Consider the following 16827-nt stretch of genomic DNA (forward strand, 5'->3'; position numbering starts at 1 on the left):
TAAAATAAAACATGTCTTAAATTAAAATAAGTAAACTGTCATGTTTATTAAACACATTTGGACAGTGAAGGAATGTCACGATTCTTGCTCAGAAAAAGGATCAACATGCTCTGAAGTCAGAGCACAAAAACCTTTTTGTAACAAAATATCGATTTCTGCTGTCCCTGTATCCATACATTATTAGCAAACAAAATATCACCATGCTACACAGTATCGATTTTCCCCCCACCCCTACTAGACTGTACAGTGTTGTAAGGTATGAGAGGTCCTGTGTCCCGGACAAGCCCCCAAACATGTTATAACTTCAAATTCAAAGGCACACAGAAAACCTAATATGAGTTGTCACCACACTGCTGATGTTATAATAATGAAAATAAAGTTACTCTCAAAGGAAAAACAGATAAAGAAAAGACAAAGAAGGCTGTGAACCAACCATCTGCTTCCTATCTAACCAAAACTGAAGACTGTGGGTCCCAGCTCAACTCATAATACAGAGAACTACAAAAGCAACTATGCTAACTGCCAACCTTCATGCTCCGCCTTCCCTGGCTTTATATCTGTGTGGTGGTTCATCTGCAGCCAGTCAGCACTAATAATAAATCAAAGAGAAGAGAGCAGGTTAATGAGGAGGATTAGGTATAATAACGTGTCGGCACACTGAGTAACCTCCTTTTATAATGTTAGCGTAAATTAAGAGTATCCATCCACAGGATACACACCAACAGCAGGACCAGAGTTTAGATGAAGTTTGCATTCACCTACTTATGAAAAATAAATCAGACATAAGCAAAATTTGGGAAAAGGGGGAAAAAAACCAGAGGTGGCACAGGTCGCTCGATTGAATGTTTTAAATGTTTTTATTTTTACAAGGTGACATGTGTGACCACGTCAGGAGGGTCTGAGGATGTCTGACCAGCTAAGCTAACAGGTCCTACAGTGCAACAGATTTTTATGGTGTCCTGTAAAATCGTCAGTTCTAACCTCTCCCGTATTGTGCTGCCTTATCAATACAGCTTTTAAGCAAACTGTGTGCTTTTCATTTAGCCCCATTAAAGAATGTATAAAAACCCCAAACACCGTGTTTTCATTTTTTAAGAACCTTTATCGATACTTTGCTGGCAAAAAAGTCAAAAACAATAAAGTTTTGTACTTTGATCCAATAACGCGATGGCACTGCAGCTGTTTACAATCTCAGAGCAGCTGGATGGACTTACTGATGATGATGATGATGAGTAGTTCGGTTTAGTGTCTCTCATGAAGCACATGATTAAAATCAATTCAGAGTCAGGTGAAGGGGTCTGCCTGTCGCAGATCCAACGTGCAATCCAAAGTCCAGCTTCTGATTTCCAGTAAGTCCAGTGGAACCCTGAGGAACCAGCCAGGAGTCTGCTGGGTGATTATTAGCTAAAGCTTAAATATCATAAAACCTGGTCGTGGGGGACTCGGTTCATGTGCTGAATCAGCTGTTGGTGCACATTTAAAGTTTCCTGTTTTTTTGGTCTCCTGTTTAGTTATGTTTTAGCTTGATTATATATTTTAGCGTATAAAGATGTTTGAATGCTGAAGTGATCCTGTCACTTGTTTTCTTGTTTTTGACAGTTTTCAGCTGCGCTGATGTTACTGTGGTTGTAAATCTGCAGACACATGCTGACTGAACTTGTCGTGTTTCTGATCAAAGATGAGCGCTGTGCTTTTGTGAGTCGTTGATAAGTAGTTGTGCCTTTGGACGAATGAATACACAAACGAGGAGTTCTCATACAGCAGGATGTTGAAGTCAGACCTGCTGCGGGAACAACGTTTGAATCTTCAGCCCTTTATCAAAGTCAGAGTGCAACACACACAGATTTGTTCATCTTTTTATTAAACAATCAGACAAAGCTGCTAAAAACATTGTGCGTCCAGCTTTGGTCCACTCGAGGTCTTTGCACCAACACTCTCTCACTGCCGCTCGCCCTTTCTGCAGTTTTGGGTGGAGTTACAGTCGGGTTCTTCCTCGCAGCTCCAGCCTCCGTCAGAGCCTCAGCTCCTCTCGCTGCTGCTCAGAGGACGTCTCAGAGCGCCTCCTGCTGCATCCTCAGCTCACTTTCAGCTACTTCCTGCCACAGCGGCCCCGTGAGCAGTCGTGTCGGCGCCTTGCTCGGAGGCAGAGGTATTGGGGGTCGAACCCGCGACGTGTCACAGCAGTTTAGGTTTGTCCTCCCGTCGCAGCAGCAGGCTGGCATACAGGCACAGGAAGGCGTAACAAACTCCCACGGCGCAGTACACCGAAGTTACCAGCAGGGGGAGGAAGGGCAGCCTCTGCTGCCACGGCGACAGCGGGAAGACAACCTCACAGGCGATCGCCACGGCAACCAACCCCAGCAGGTAGATAACCTCCAGAGGATGGAGCAGAAACCCCTGAGCACTGAGGGCAGAGTAATCCGATTACTTCTAAAATACTAAAAGTAAAGTACACTGATACTGTAGTGTTTGTGTTTACCTGTGCAGCTTCCTGAGAGCAGTGAAGGAGAAGATGCTGAACATCAGCATGAGCGCCACCTTCATGGGCAGCTCTGAAAAACACACCACCATCATCATCATCATCATCATCTAAACGCAGTGATGTTGAATCTGCTGCACGCTGGAGCCCCTGGCGAGCGGCGCTCTCGCGCATTTATGCTAGCTGAGCAAACGTAGTGATTAAACGACTTCCTGTTTACCTGCGGGCGTGAAGAGCAGCGGGAACAGGGAGTAGTGACCTGTGGTGGCCAGGATCAGGAAGATCCCAGCATCCTCTCTGCTCTCCACCGCCAGGATGCTGCGGGAGGAGAAACGAGGCGAAATCGTTCAAACCGCACCGTCAGCTGATGACATCATCATGTGACAGGACAGGTCGGCGCTCACCTGAGGGGAAGGATGGCGATGAGGATGGCCTTCTCGTGGACATGCCAGCCGAACATGAAGGAGCCCAGAGCGCAGAGCAGCAGGCAGCGTAGGAAGCCCCGAGCACCGCGAGGGCGGAGCCAGATGGACGCCGCCGCCGGCTTCAGAGAAGAGGAGGAGATCGTTAAAGCGTGACCACACCCACACGTGAACACAATCGGGTTCAGCTCAGGGTCTCAGCGTCCAGCTCGACTCACCAGGATGGACAGCAGCGTGCAGACGAGCGTGACGGCGGGCGTCACGGAGGGGAGGACCGAGTGCTCAAACTCCTGAACCAACCCGCCTGTCATGGACGCCAGGGGAAGCTCCGCCTCCTCGAGCAGCTTCAGGCGAACACCTGGAGGGAAAAAAAAAAAAAAAAACAGAGCTCAGACCGCCATCCGCCTCCTCCACATCATGGCGTGGTTTTAATGTCCTGTAAACAGAGGGGGCGGAGCCTCACCGAGCACCGCCAGGGTTTTGTCCAGCACGTTGTAGAGCGCCCAGATGTTCGGCGCCCAGTAGGCGTGACAGAGACCGCGCTTAAAGGGGAAGAGCCTGGAGAGCACCTGAGGGAGCTGCCCCTGAAAGGCAAACGAGCATCGTCAGGTCATGGCGCCGTCGAGCGACCTTCAGTAACAAACAAACACTGCGGTGACCTCTCACCATGGCGATGAAAGGGCCAAAGGACAGAGCGCAGACAGAGGTCACGATGGCGCCCAGAGCCAGCAGGCGCAGCAGGCTGAAGCTCGACCACCTGATGGAGCCGTCTGCAAAATAAACACGTGGTCAGTAGTCCGGCACAGACGCAGTACCCTCTCGCACCAGCAGGAGGAGCCATGCGTCGGACCTCACCTTTGTTGTCCTGAGTGAAGCAGTAACTCCTCAGCAGGTAGACGCCGTACGCCGGGGCCACGTACAGGTAGATGTGCTTCAGGTTGAGCAGCAAGGCGAACAGCAGCGCCCCCTGCAGGTGCTGAGACTGAATCACACAGGCGATGCATCACAATCACTTTTTTCTACTCTTGGAACTGTATGATGTCACAGAGAGAGGACAGACACTCCACCCACTTGGGGGAGGAGCTAAAACTGCTCATTTCAGACAGAGAATGAGGCTTATTCTGAGCTGTGAATCATGCTAAGCTGCTGTGCGAGCACAGCTTGTACCTGCAGGTGTTTGGCCACCGACAGCAGCAGGAACCCGAACAGGAAGCCGTTATACTGGAAGTGAATGTCTGAGGTGGGAGTGAAGGAAAAACCAGCACTCGACCAAAACATTAGGAACACAACATCCACAACACATGGAGCTTTTTATCACAGGCTGAAACGCCACTGCTCAGGCTGCGTCGTTAAGGGTGGCGTTCACGCCGCAGCCGCGCGGAAGCCGGCAGTTTAACGCACAGGCAGAGCCGCAGGATACGATCGACGAGGAGGAGGCCGAAGTTCCACAGCAGCAGCACGGCCAGGACGAAGGACGGCTGGCTCAAAATGTCCCGAGATCCCTTTGGCTCCCGAACGCACCTGCAGCACCTGGAGGAGGACAGAGCCAATCAGGACGCAGGAAACGGCTGTGTCAGAAGCTCCAGCTGTTTCCCGGGGACACACTCACTCTCTGGCGGCGTAGATGAAAACCACGTCGGTGACGATCACCGACAGCCTCTGGAACAGCACCGTGGCCGGGCTGGCGTAGTTCAGCTTCTCCACCTGCAGCATGTTTGCGTCAAAGCGGCGTGCCACCTGAGACAGGCCGAACTCGAACCAGGCGAACAGCGGCGGGTAGTCCAGGGTCCACTCGGACGCGTTCTGCAGGAGAGAAACCGCCTCGTGAAACATCAGCGAGCTTTCCCACCGCCTCCCACAGGTGCTTTCATTTTACAGGTGAGTGTGGCTCCTCCTCCCTCACCTCATAGTACCACCTGGACACGGGCAGGCTGTGCGTGATGGCCAACCAGTTCCTGTGCACCTCAAAGTCCGTCGACCGGCTGAAGACACACACACACACACACACACACACACACACACACACAAAGCAGTTTAACAGACCAAGCTGGACAGATAGAGGCTTCAGCTTTTTGACCTCCACCTGGGGAGCACCACCTGCACCGAGGCCACAGTGACCATACACACGTTCATCTAAAGGACAGCAGGTGTGCGCTCCATCAGTAACACCTGAACTGTCAGAGGATCAATCTAAATGTACTCAAACACTTTCTCATTTCTTAACTTCACATGGACACAAAGGTCACATGTCTCAGGGTTAAAGGTCACCGGCTCACCTCTCAGTACACTGTGGAGCCCTTTATTAGGTGTTTTACAGAGCACAGAGGTGTTAGCTGGGCGGTATTCATGCCGAATGTCTCAGTGTTTTAAACTGACTCCGCTTAGTTAAAAAGATCCGATTCATCCGCTGTGCTCACAGAAAGACACGCGCGAGGTTTTTAATCGGGAGATTTCCCGCAGTGATCCGGTCCTCACAGACGGGGCGCTGCGCTTCGTGAGACGTTCGCGGGCTCTGAGCCTCCTGACACTCGTTAAAGCTCAGTAGACCCGGCAGAGTGACTTAAATATGACGCCCTGTTGCATCCCGGGTGTACCTGTACGGTCAATTACCTGTGTGAAACGTCATCAAGCAGCGCCAAAACGAAGCTCTAAAGAAAAACGGCGTACCCCTGAAGCCCAGCCTGCAGCTGATGAGGCTCGGCTTCAAGTTCAAACAAACTCGGATTTCAGACGAAGTCAAACGAAACGATCTCATCCGCGCACACCTTCGCGCACGCACGCGCGCAGAGCCCTCACTGTTATCGCGTTCAGGAAATAACGTTAACGTGCTGCTGGCTAATAACCGCGGTGACACTGAGGAAGACTTGGGACTCACTACGCGCTGATGAAGAAGCACTTCAGCAGAGAAACTCCCACAGCTAACGCCGGGAACCAGCTGCAGCTGTCCGCCGCCATGACAGTCGGCCTGCTGACGTCTGCTTCAAACTTTATTGACAAAGCCGAGGAGGACAGTTCCTCAGTGAACTTTATTTATTTTTGGTTGTTTTTATTTATTTTTTAAACAGAGTATAAACAGAGTATAAACTCTGTTTATACTCTGATATATTTATGTAAAATAAATAAAAAATTTACATAACTTTTTACATAAAAAGCGAACTTTATTTATGTAAAAAAAAGTTCGCTTTTATAATGATGCTTTCAAAGTCGACAGGTAAAGTCGGAATTCTGAGCTTCGTCTGTGCTAGACTTAAATGTCACACACTGAAGTTTCCTCCCGCGTTTAAAACCTTTAGTTCATTAAAAGAAAAACTTCAGTTTCAGAGAAGAAAATTAAAACTATTTAAACATATCTCTTTATTTCTGTTTTTAAATAGTTTTGTAATTTCTGATTTTACTTCTCTTTTCTTAAATGTTCTTAGACTTTTTGTCCCTTAGTTCCTCTTGCTGCACCACAGCTGATCGTCCACCTCCATCTCCTCTATCCCTGCATCCTCCTCTGTCACACCAACCCTCTGCATGTCCTCCTTCACTACATCCATGAACCTCCCCTGAGCTCCTCCTCCTGCCTCCACCCTGTCTCCTCTGTAGATGTCCAAACCACGTCAGCCTCTGTCTCTGAGCGGTCCCTCTGATGGACTCGTCCTGCTCACGGCAAATTAATATCTGAACACTTCCAACAAATACACTGATCTGTCATATTTCATCATCTTTAGCTGTTTTTGCATAAAGTTTGTTACATGTAAACATCTGAGTGCTTCAGTTCAAACTGAAGAAGCACCGACGGCGCTGACGCCCTCACCGGTCTGCACCAGCCGGGGGCGCTGTCTCCTCAACTGTCACTGTGTTTTCTGTGACCCACAGTCCCTGAATGCAGCATGGGTAGGGCCTGCGCCTTCCTCGGTGTGACAGTTTCCGGTTTGTGAGCGCTGTGTGTATTTGTGCGTAAACACTCCAAAGTTTGTAAGTAAAGTCACAAAAATTCTGAAATCACAGCAGCTTCCGGGATGAACGTGCTCATGAGGAGGTGTTTCCGGCAGCGGGTGGTCACGTGGAGAGGTGAGGCTGAAGCAGAGGACCCCAAAAATCTGACAGACTCACCAAATCACCGCAGACACGCTGGTTTCCGGTCACGGTGACGTTTCTGTGTTTACGTAGCTCACGCTTCGGTCATAAATCGGGTTCAGTAATGAAGGACAGCCAATCAGAGTCCAGCTGCAGAAGCGTTTACACTAACTCACCTGGTTAAATTGTATCAAAGTTTAATGTCTGCATTGTTAGGGGCGTGGCCTGTGTGTGTGTACAGCCTTTGTGTGTGTTTTAAAGGTCTCCATGTGGGGGCGCCGCTGACGACCTTCGATGTGAGGAAGGTTGAGCTGACGCCGCTGGAGCAGCGCAAACTGACGTTCGATTCCCACGCCATGGTCACAGAGCTGCAGAGCAGCGGTGAGGTCACTGTCAGGCGTGTCGGCGTGCAGCACCGGCTGTAACACGGAGCACTCATCACATGTTTTTGTGCAGGTTTCGAGAAGAACCAGGCGGAGCTGATCGTCTCAGCTCTGGTCACTCTCGCCACGGCCAACATGGACGTCGTTTACAAAGACATGGTGACCAAATCCCATCAGGTGGGAACCAGAGACGAGCTCCACCCTCCAGCTGTTTCCACAGAGTTACAGACTTTTCTTTCTTTAGGAGATCGCGCTGCAGCAGATCATGGCTCACCTGGACTCCGTCAGGAAGGACATGGTGATCCTGGAGAAGAGCGAGTTCGCTAACCTGCGATCCGAGAACACGGTACGTCGGCTTTCCTTCTTTTCTCTAATCGTCCAGTACTCCTAACATCTGGACACCTCGAGTCTGTCACAGTTACTCGGATTTGTTAAATATGTGGAAGTTTTTGTAGGAAGTTCATCAGCTGATGGTGGAGCTCACATTTGACCTGTCAGTGCTCCTTAATGAAGCTTCTGGTTCCTTGGACCATAACTGCGGGTTAGAACTAAAGAAGAAGAGTTGGTGCAGGCGTCCCACAGGGCTCTGCTCTTGGTCCTCTTCTGTGTCACGATGTGTCTGATGATGTCATACGTGCTCGTCCTAGTCTGACCAGTAAATCCTCAGATTAACAAAGAGAGGAAAGCATCTGCAGGTTGTTCTGGATCGTCTCTGCAGCGTTCCCGACTTCCTAAAAATCTTTTTGTTCCTGCAGAAAATGAAGCGAGAGCTGGAGCAGCTCCAGAACCGGCTGCAGGTGAGCGTGAGGATCCCATGTGGGCTTTAGCAGGCGAAACATCCAGACGCTGCGTGAGGTCACCGCTGTAACGCCACGTGTCTGCTGATGTTTTTATCTGCAGGAGGAGAGCAGGAAGATGATGGCAGAAACCAAACTGGACATCAACCTGGAGAGGAGCAGGGTCTCCGACATGGTGAGGCTCTCGAGGAATTTACCACAGGAACAGCGGAGCTTTAACAAAACGCATCGGGCGGTTCATCCGGCCGCCCGCCGCTCGCCTCGGCTGCTTAAAGGTTCAGTTTGGGTAAATTTAAAGGAGCGTGGGACGTGACGCGTCTCTGAAGCTGCTCTCATGTTTTTGTCTCAGTTCACTGAGCAGGAGAAGAAGCTGATGGAGGCCACGTCAGACTTTCATCACAAGGTGACGACAACAGCTGCAGCACTGATGCTGTAAAGTACCGTTGGCTTGTAGCTCTGCAGCGCCATTGGTTGTTTTAACTGATGACATCACGTGTGTCTCGTGCTCAGAGATCCGAGCTGGAAAACGACAACATGGAGATCAACAGGAAGCTGGACCTGCAGGTGGCCTCGCTGAAGACGCTGCTGGAGTCCCTGAAACTGCAGACGATCCGCTACCTGGCAGGTGAGACGGGAGCCGTGCGTCTGCGACGGCGGTGAAGACGAACACTGACGCTGCGCTGCTGCCTGTCAGCACGTTTTATGTCTGTTCTCAGAGAAACACCAGTTTTCTGTGTGGACAGCAGGGGGCGCTGTAGTACACAGAGTGCAGCTGTAGATGTTGCTTCCCTGTCAACTTTTACACGTTGTGTCACAAACTTAATGTTTAATTTCTGTGACAAACCAACACAAACAGCACACAACTGTGTGGTATGAAAACACACGCTTATCAAAGCTTTGAACCACGAAACAGTGACGTGTGCGTTTGTATCCAGCCCCGTGTCGCACTTTGAGCCACCAGCTCTGCTACATTTCTGTTCTTTGTTTTAAAGCAGCTCAACTTCAGATCGGACGCGTCTGTGAACAGCAGTTTGTGTCGCCACAGACGCTCGGCCGGCTTCAGCTCTGGACTCTGATCCAGGTCCCTCTGCAGCTCCTGCTGTGTGTTCAGGCTTCTCAGTCTCCAGTCCTCAGGCTTTGATCTCGTCTGAGCAGAGCACCGTCTTCCATGTTTGCTGTGTCCCTACATGACTCCTGCAAACTGCAGACGAGACTTTTTATCTGTCAACAATGGCTTCTTCTTGCCACTCGTCCATATCTCCACATAGATTTGTGCAGACTTCCAGCTGTCCTGTGGACAGGCTCTCTGAGCTGTGGGTTTCTGCTCCAGAGTGACCGTGGGCCTCGTGGAAGCTTCTCTGAGCAGAGCTCTCCGTGCTCGCTCTGAGTCGTGGCAGGTTTGCAGGTGTAGGAAACTTTTGGATGATGGATCGAACAGCGAGATGTTCACAGGATGTTTTATAGAAGCTAACTCCTCTTCATCCCTGAGCTGTGTGCTGCCTTCACAGAGCAGGTGTGTTTATAATGACACTAAATCACACACCGGTGGACTCTGTTCTCTACAGCAGCGGTCCCCAACCCCCGGGCCTCGGACCGGTACCGGTCGTTTGGTACCGGGCCGCGAGAGTTGAGGCTCAGGTGTGAAATGTATAGTTTTCAGGTTTTTATCGGTTTTCAGCGTTATTTTGTTTTTATCGTTTACTCGGTTTTCCTGGGTCTTTTCACGTGTGTTATGAATAAATGTTCTTTTTAAGTACCGGTACTAGTTTCATTTGGTTGTATTTATCCGCGACACCTTAAAGGCCGGTCTGGGCATAAACCGGTCCGTGGTGCAAAAAAGGTTGGAGACCGCTGTGCTAATACGCGACTTCTTCGGGGGGCTGATTGCACTGAGTACAGGGGCACAAACACACTTCACATTTTTATTTGGAGACCACGTATCGTCTTCGTATCGTCTTCACAGGTTTCTGCTACTTTCTGACTAAATGTGTCAAAGTTCACGGGTGTAAAGACTTTTTCAACACGCTGGAGACAGTCGGTGACTCAGTCTGTCCATAAACGTTACAGTGAAATCAGAGAACGTAGCGTCGTCGTTTAGCCGTGTCTGATGATGCAGCGTGAGGTAACAACGCCATCCACGAGTCACAGACCGTACAGTGATGTCAGCAGGCGACACGTCCTGATGGGGCTGAAGCTGAACGTGATCTAACATCATCACAGTTTTGTCCATGAACGGATCAGGAGCCTGAAACCTTAAATAAATTAAATTAAATAAAAAGGGTCCTAAAATCGCACCCTGTGGCACGCCATGTTAGCACGCCATGTTAGCACGCCATGTTAGCACACCATGTTAGCACGCCATGTTAACACGCCATGTTAGCACGCCATGTTAGCACACCATGTTAGCACACCATGTTAACACGCCATGTTAGCACGCCATGTTAGCACGCCATGTTAACACGCCATGTTAGCACGCCATGTTAGCACACCATGTTAGCACACCATGTTAACACGCCATGTTAGCACGCCATGTTAGCACGCCATGTTAGCACGCCTTGTTAACACGTCATGTTAGTACGCCATGTTAGCACACCATGTTAACACGTCATGTTAGCACGCCCTGTGGCACGCCATGTTAGCACGCCATGTTAGCACACCATGTTAACACGCCATGTTAGCACGCCATGTTAGCACGCCCTGTGGCACGCCATGTTAGCACGCCATGTTAGCACACCGCATGGCGTGTTAACATGCCATGTTAGCACGCCATGTTAGCACGCCATGTTAGCACGCCATGTTAACACGCCATGTTAACACGCCATGTTAGCGCGCCCTGTGGCACGCCATGTTAGCACGCCATGTTAGCACGCCATGTTAACACGCCATGTTAGCACGCCATGTTAGCACGCCCTGTGGCACGCCATGTTAGCACGCCATGTTAGCACGCCATGTTAGCACACCATGTTAACACGCCATGTTAGCACGCCATGTTAACACGCCATGTTAGCACGCCATGTTAGCACACCATGTTAGCACACCATGTTAACACGCCATGTTAGCACGCCATGTTAGCACGCCATGTTAACACGCCATGTTAGCACGCCATGTTAGCACACCATGTTAGCACACCATGTTAACACGCCATGTTAGCACGCCATGTTAGCACGCCATGTTAGCACGCCATGTTAGCACGCCTTGTTAACACGTCATGTTAGTACGCCATGTTAGCACACCATGTTAACACGTCATGTTAGCACGCCCTGTGGCACGCCATGTTAGCACGCCATGTTAGCACACCATGTTAACACGCCATGTTAGCACGCCATGTTAGCACGCCCTGTGGCACGCCATGTTAGCACGCCATGTTAGCACACCGCATGGCGTGTTAACATGCCATGTTAGCACGCCATGTTAGCACGCCATGTTAGCACGCCATGTTAACACGCCATGTTAGCGCGCCCTGTGGCACGCCATGTTAGCACGCCATGTTAGCACGCCATGTTAGCACGCCATGTTAACACGCCATGTTAGCACGCCATGTTAGCACGCCCTGTGGCACGCCATGTTAGCACGCCATGTTAGCACGCCATGTTAGCACGCCATGTTAGCACGCCATGTTAACACGCCATGTTAACACGCCATGTTAGCGCGCCCTGTGGCACGCCACCCAGATAGCAAGGAAACATTGAAACAACGTGGAGTCAATATCAGGCGACGTCATTGAACCAACGTTGAAGTGTGACGTTGACCTAACGTCACTCTTGCACCCTTTTTTAATGTTGAAACAACGTCAGGTTTTGATGTTGAATCAATGTTGAAACCTGACATTGATTCAATGTCAGATTCTGATATTGAAACACTGTTGAGCTATGGTGTTGATTTTCCACCTCTTTCGCACAGTTGCTTTTTATTAAAACAACAGTTAAATCATGACTGGAAATCTACCTTTCTTTATAGGTATTTTAACCAATACTAAACTACTGCATGTTTCCATCAATACTTAAACCACCTAAACACATAATTGTACTTATTCCTCAAATTGGACACCCTTTATAAAAAAAACAACAACAACTGTCTCACAATGTATCATGTCAATATTAATATCCTAAAATAAGAAAGCATTACATGTGATGTAACAGAGAAAAAAAATAAACAAAAAAAGGTCAATAGGCATGTTTCGTTTGCTAAATACTTTATTAAAAGACAGTTTCCTATTTACATTTATATGTTTCACAGAAGTTTGTAATTTTTTACTCTGGGATGGGGATGCATGATGTGCGTCCTGCACCACCCATACCCATACGATCTGGGGCGTATCGGAGCCATTTCTGCACTGCTTGTGCAAAGACAAACTCGGACATAGAGTTTGCCCCTAACTGCTGCGTCAGGCCATCTAGGAAAAAAATACACACACACAAACAAAAAAAGTGAATTAGAGCATATGAATAAGCTCTTGTTAACTGTCTTCAGCGGGGAGAAAGTATGTAAACTCCTAGGCTGATAAACATGAAAGTCACCAGGCGTAAATCTGCAAACTGCCGCATTTGATTCCCAAAGAGCTATGAGCGGAAAAAGTGATAAGTCTTAGCATGGTGTGCCGTGTAGCCTTTAAAACAAAATAAACATGGGGTCCTCGGGCTGTACAACTACAACCCGAGGACTAAACAAGCCAAAGACCAAAGACTCCATCTCCAGATTAACCGGACATGAAAGTCTTGTTATTAAGAAAGACAAAGTAATATAGCAAAAAAACTGTAAAACTTACCACCATATATGCATTTGCAGAGCGCTGTATCTTTAAATGCCATTTTTTGCTTTGTCTGGTCCTTGGTTTTTTCCCTGCCCAGTTGAGTACCGAGGCCAGCTCGTTTGTAATGGCATAAGCCATTACACGGCGGACTCGCACCTCCAGTGTGGTCCCTCCAATCAAGGCAAAGCGTCTCACCTATAGACACATTTTAAGAGATGGAATTAGCGTGTCTCATGTCTTAAATGTGTATGCAAGTGCTTGTGTGTTTAATCAACAGGCCGTTGTTATGTATTTAAATCACATCTGACAGCTATTACACTTTATAGTTACAAAGTGTACATAACCTTTATATACTTACCATTGCCTTATTTGCCTCTTATGATTGAAGAGCTGCCTCTGCATTGTTTAGCTCCTCAATGTTGTGTAAGGGCAAATCCAGAGGCAGTACCCCAGCATCTACCGATTCATTTCAGCAGGGATGGCGGATGGCTCTGACCTCCTCACGGAGTTCGTTAACAGCTGTCGTCAGGTCTGACAGCATAGCTAATATCTTTTGTGAGGTCGCATCTGTTTAAAAAAACAATTCCAGAAAGATTAATGGCTTAAGCAGTGAGAGGCGAAAAACTAATAAATAAATAATAAAACGCAGTTTACGTGTGGACAAAAGGTGCAAACGCAAGGTAGGTGAGCGTGCATCGTAAAGTTAGGTGAGCATGCAACGTAAAGTTAGGTGAGCGTGCAACGTAAAGTTAGGTGAGCGTGCAACGTAAAGTTAGGTGAGCGTGCAACGTAAAGTTAGGCGAGCGTGCAACGTAAAGTTAGGTGAGCGTGCAACGTAAAGTTAGGTGAGCGTGCAACGTAAAGTTTGAATTGAGTGCGAATCGAAGCGGGTGCTCTCCAATCATTAAAAGTAACAAAGTCACTGAACACATTTATACAGTTACCTTTATGTTTATCAATCATATATCACAGATTTACAATTTTTTGTAGTACTATGCTAAAAAGCAACTACAGAGCGAAAGTCTGGGTCAAGCGCCGAGGCGACGGCAAGAACAAAGGAACCCTCGAAGCGTTAAAGCTAGCTAGCTAGCTTTGTAAGGGAATATAACGGAAAAGTATGAAACGAAAATGTTTTCTTTGTTGACTTTGTTCGCAGTGCAATTTATTTGTTGCCGGATTGTAAGATGAAAGTAGGCACAATTTCGGGCTCCCACATTTTGTCCGAAACTTTACATTAACAAGTTTGTTTGTTTTTTACTGTTATTCAAATGCAACCGTGGAAATAACGAATAGAACAAAAGTCATTCATTCTTACCTTATATTAATCGTGGTGCAGGCCAGTGCAGTGCATGAACTGATGCCTTCTCCGGTCAATTCCGCTGAGAGTAAATCTAATGTCCCGCTCTACTGTACAAGACAATGGTTACCTGAAGGGATGAACCACTGTGAGAGGGGGGGCTATGGAATAGTCCAAGTGGTAGCAGCTTTAATTTCCTGCTCAACCATAAATCAATAGTTTTTCAACGTGATTGTTGTCACCTTGTCAACTATAAATAGATCAACAATCAACGATGACAGAACAACAGTGAATCAATGTTATTTCAATGTCAGTGTCAGGTTTCATCAGTATTTCAATGTTGTTTCAACATTGGTTTTGTGTTGACATTTCAAGCCTGACGATTCTGATGGTTCAGATGGAAAATCAACATCTGTTCAATGTCTCCTTGCTATCTGGGCATGTTAGCACACCCTGTGGCACGCCATGTTAGCACACCCTGTGGCACGCCATGTTAGCACACCCTGTGGCACGCCATGTTAGCACGCCATGTTAGCACGCCATGTTAGCGCGCCATGTTAGCACGCCATGTTAGCGCGCCATGTTAGCACTCATAAAGCTGGGCTGTTACCCATCAGCCACCACAGGTGGATGAGCCGCAGCACTGCGACCACACGTAGAACCTGATTTCTGTCGTGCTAAAACCTGATGATGAACTTCTTTAAAACTTCAGACAGAACCAAACTCATCTTTACAAACGTCGGCTCTGAGTTTATATCAAAGCTCCAGAAACGCGAGAATTTAATTTTGCTGTTTTTAATTTGGAGGTTTGAATGAAGACCCGACTTTCACTATTTCTGTAACGCTGACGCTCTGCTCCTCCTCAGCCACCCTCTTCTCCGGCCTCGCCATCGCTCTGGGACTCTACCGCTTCTGGAAGCCGTGACTCGTCTTCATCCACCACACAAAGTAGTTCCTGAAGAATAAAACTGATATTTCATCTGAGTCCAACAGAGTGAAAATACTCAGAATCAGCAACATGTACTCAGAGTATCCGAAGTAGAAGTACTCAGTATATACGGCATACTTTATATTTCAGAAGGACCGGCACAGAGTAAAAGTACTCTAAAAGTACCCGAGTTACTAGCTGATTGTACTGTTACTGAGGTAGAACTTGGACTCAAACACTAGTTTAAATGTTTTTTTATAACTTGTCTTAAACACTTTTGTTAATAAAGTTTTGATTTTGAGTTCAGAAACATAAACTCTGATATTTCTGGAAGAAACAAAAACCGTCAGCGTGAGTTTGTTGCTCTGCTCTGAGGTCTGACAGTGAATAAATGTCTGTTATTAACAGAGATGAAGATACTGTGTGTCTGAAACATGACAGTAAGTCACTACACAAAGTTTAAACAGGTAAAAATGCTGTTTTTTCACTTCATGTGAATTTTCCTCCTTTTAAGGAGCCCTGAACTCAACATGTATGAGCTTCTGTTTTTCATTGCACATATAAGCCGGTTCGTGCTTCGCAGCATCTGTGAGCACAGACATGATGGTGTCAGGCCTCTTGACCTATGACCTCCCACGTCACCACGTCCAACAGCAGAAACAAACATGTTTACAGCCTTTATGTCATCTTCACCTGCTCGTCCACGGTCAGCTCATGCAGCAACATCCAGTGTTCCCAGGAAAGACCGGAAGTATCATTTTCCTCCTGGGTTACGGGTGAACCACAGGGTCTCGTCCATGGTGGGCAGAACACCTCCAGAGAGGGGAAGTGGATTCCCGATCCCTGTTAACTGGCGTCTTTTGACCTCATTTAAAACTCAACTGTTTAAATTGTATCAAGGATTCATGTTTGCATTATTAGGGGCGTGGCCTCTGTGGCTGACAGGTGGCTGCAGCTGCTAGCTTCGCCTGAACTGGACCGGTGGAGGGTGTTTGTGCTGTGGGAGCTTTGTAATGACATCATGTGACCAATAACATGGCTGCTGTGACGTTAATTCAATTTAATTAAATTTTATTTAAAACGCGCCAAATCACAACAGCAGTCGCCGCAAGGCGCTTTCTATTGTACAGTAGACCCTACAATAATACATACAGAGAAAAACTCAACAATCATATGACCCCCTATGAGCAGCACTTTGGCGACAGTGGGAAGGAAAAACTCCCTTTTAACAGGAAGAAACCTCCAGCAGAACCAGGCTCAGGGAGGGGCGGGGCCATCTGCTGTGATTGGTTGGGGTGAGAGAAGGAAGACAGGATAAAGACATGCTGTGGAAGAGAGACAGAGATTAATAACAGATATGATTCAGTGCAGAGAGGTCTGTTAACACATAGTGAGTGAAGAAGAAACACCCAATGCATCATGGGAATCCCCGGCAGCCTACGTCTATTGCAGCATAACTAAGGGAGGATTCAGGGTCACCTGGTCCAGCCCTAACTATATGCTTTAGCAAAAAGGAAAGTTTGAAGCCTGATCTTGAAAGTAGAGATAGTGTCTGTCTCCTGAATCCAAATGTATGCTATGTCTTCTAATGATGCTGCCTAAGGGAAGCATGTATAATGTAAACAGAATTGGTCCTAGCACTGAGCCCTGTGGACTCTCCATTTACAGGCACAAACTGCCGCAGTTCACAAAAGCTGCGCCTCAGGAGG

General features: G+C 47.8%; 2 protein-coding genes and 2 long non-coding RNA genes across 7 annotated transcripts; 2 read left to right on the top strand and 2 right to left on the bottom strand.

Annotated features, from left to right (window-relative positions):
- Positions 1-1844: 1844 nt before the first annotated feature.
- Positions 1845-5910, bottom strand: alg8 (ALG8 alpha-1,3-glucosyltransferase). 3 transcript variants are annotated; one of them, XM_085175724.1, is made up of 13 exons: positions 5777-5910; positions 4805-4883; positions 4511-4704; positions 4322-4431; positions 4069-4136; positions 3757-3883; positions 3568-3671; positions 3365-3485; positions 3120-3259; positions 2884-3023; positions 2700-2797; positions 2480-2552; positions 1845-2404 (listed from the first exon to the last, which is right to left on the bottom strand). In XM_085175724.1, exons 1-13 carry the CDS (start codon positions 5854-5856, stop codon positions 2176-2178), a joined length of 1563 nt encoding a protein of 520 aa, XP_085031850.1. In that variant the 5' UTR covers positions 5857-5910; the 3' UTR covers positions 1845-2175. The 3 variants fall into 3 exon arrangements, with proteins under 3 accessions (XP_085031850.1, XP_085031852.1, XP_085031851.1); XM_085175726.1 differs by lacking the exon at positions 5777-5910 and adding an exon at positions 5512-5765; XM_085175725.1 differs by lacking the exon at positions 5777-5910 and adding an exon at positions 5178-5495.
- Positions 5911-6760: 850 nt separating this feature from the next.
- ccdc90b (coiled-coil domain containing 90B) lies at positions 6761-15436 on the top strand. 2 transcript variants are annotated; one of them, XM_085175732.1, is made up of 9 exons: positions 6782-6957; positions 7225-7344; positions 7420-7523; positions 7591-7692; positions 8102-8143; positions 8247-8318; positions 8493-8546; positions 8654-8768; positions 15057-15436. In XM_085175732.1, the coding sequence occupies exons 1-9, from the start codon at positions 6906-6908 to the stop codon at positions 15113-15115; spliced, it is 720 nt and encodes a 239-aa protein (XP_085031858.1). In that variant the 5' UTR covers positions 6782-6905; the 3' UTR covers positions 15116-15436. The 2 variants fall into 2 exon arrangements, with proteins under 2 accessions (XP_085031859.1, XP_085031858.1); XM_085175733.1 differs by lacking the exon at positions 15057-15436 and having other exon boundaries at positions 6761-6957; positions 8247-8418; positions 8654-8749.
- Positions 12413-13599, bottom strand: LOC146510629 (uncharacterized). The gene is made up of 3 exons (XR_014876575.1): positions 13252-13599; positions 12909-13088; positions 12413-12536 (listed from the first exon to the last, which is right to left on the bottom strand). It is a non-coding gene; the product is annotated as an uncharacterized LOC146510629 (long non-coding RNA).
- LOC146510630 (uncharacterized) lies at positions 13498-14505 on the top strand. Its single transcript, XR_014876576.1, has 2 exons — positions 13498-13600; positions 13739-14505. It is a non-coding gene; the product is annotated as an uncharacterized LOC146510630 (long non-coding RNA).
- Positions 15437-16827: the final 1391 nt, after the last annotated feature.

This window comes from Neolamprologus multifasciatus, chromosome 10, assembly GCF_963576455.1.
Source record: "Neolamprologus multifasciatus chromosome 10, fNeoMul1.2, whole genome shotgun sequence".
Classification (NCBI taxonomy): Eukaryota; Metazoa; Chordata; class Actinopteri; order Cichliformes; family Cichlidae; genus Neolamprologus; species Neolamprologus multifasciatus.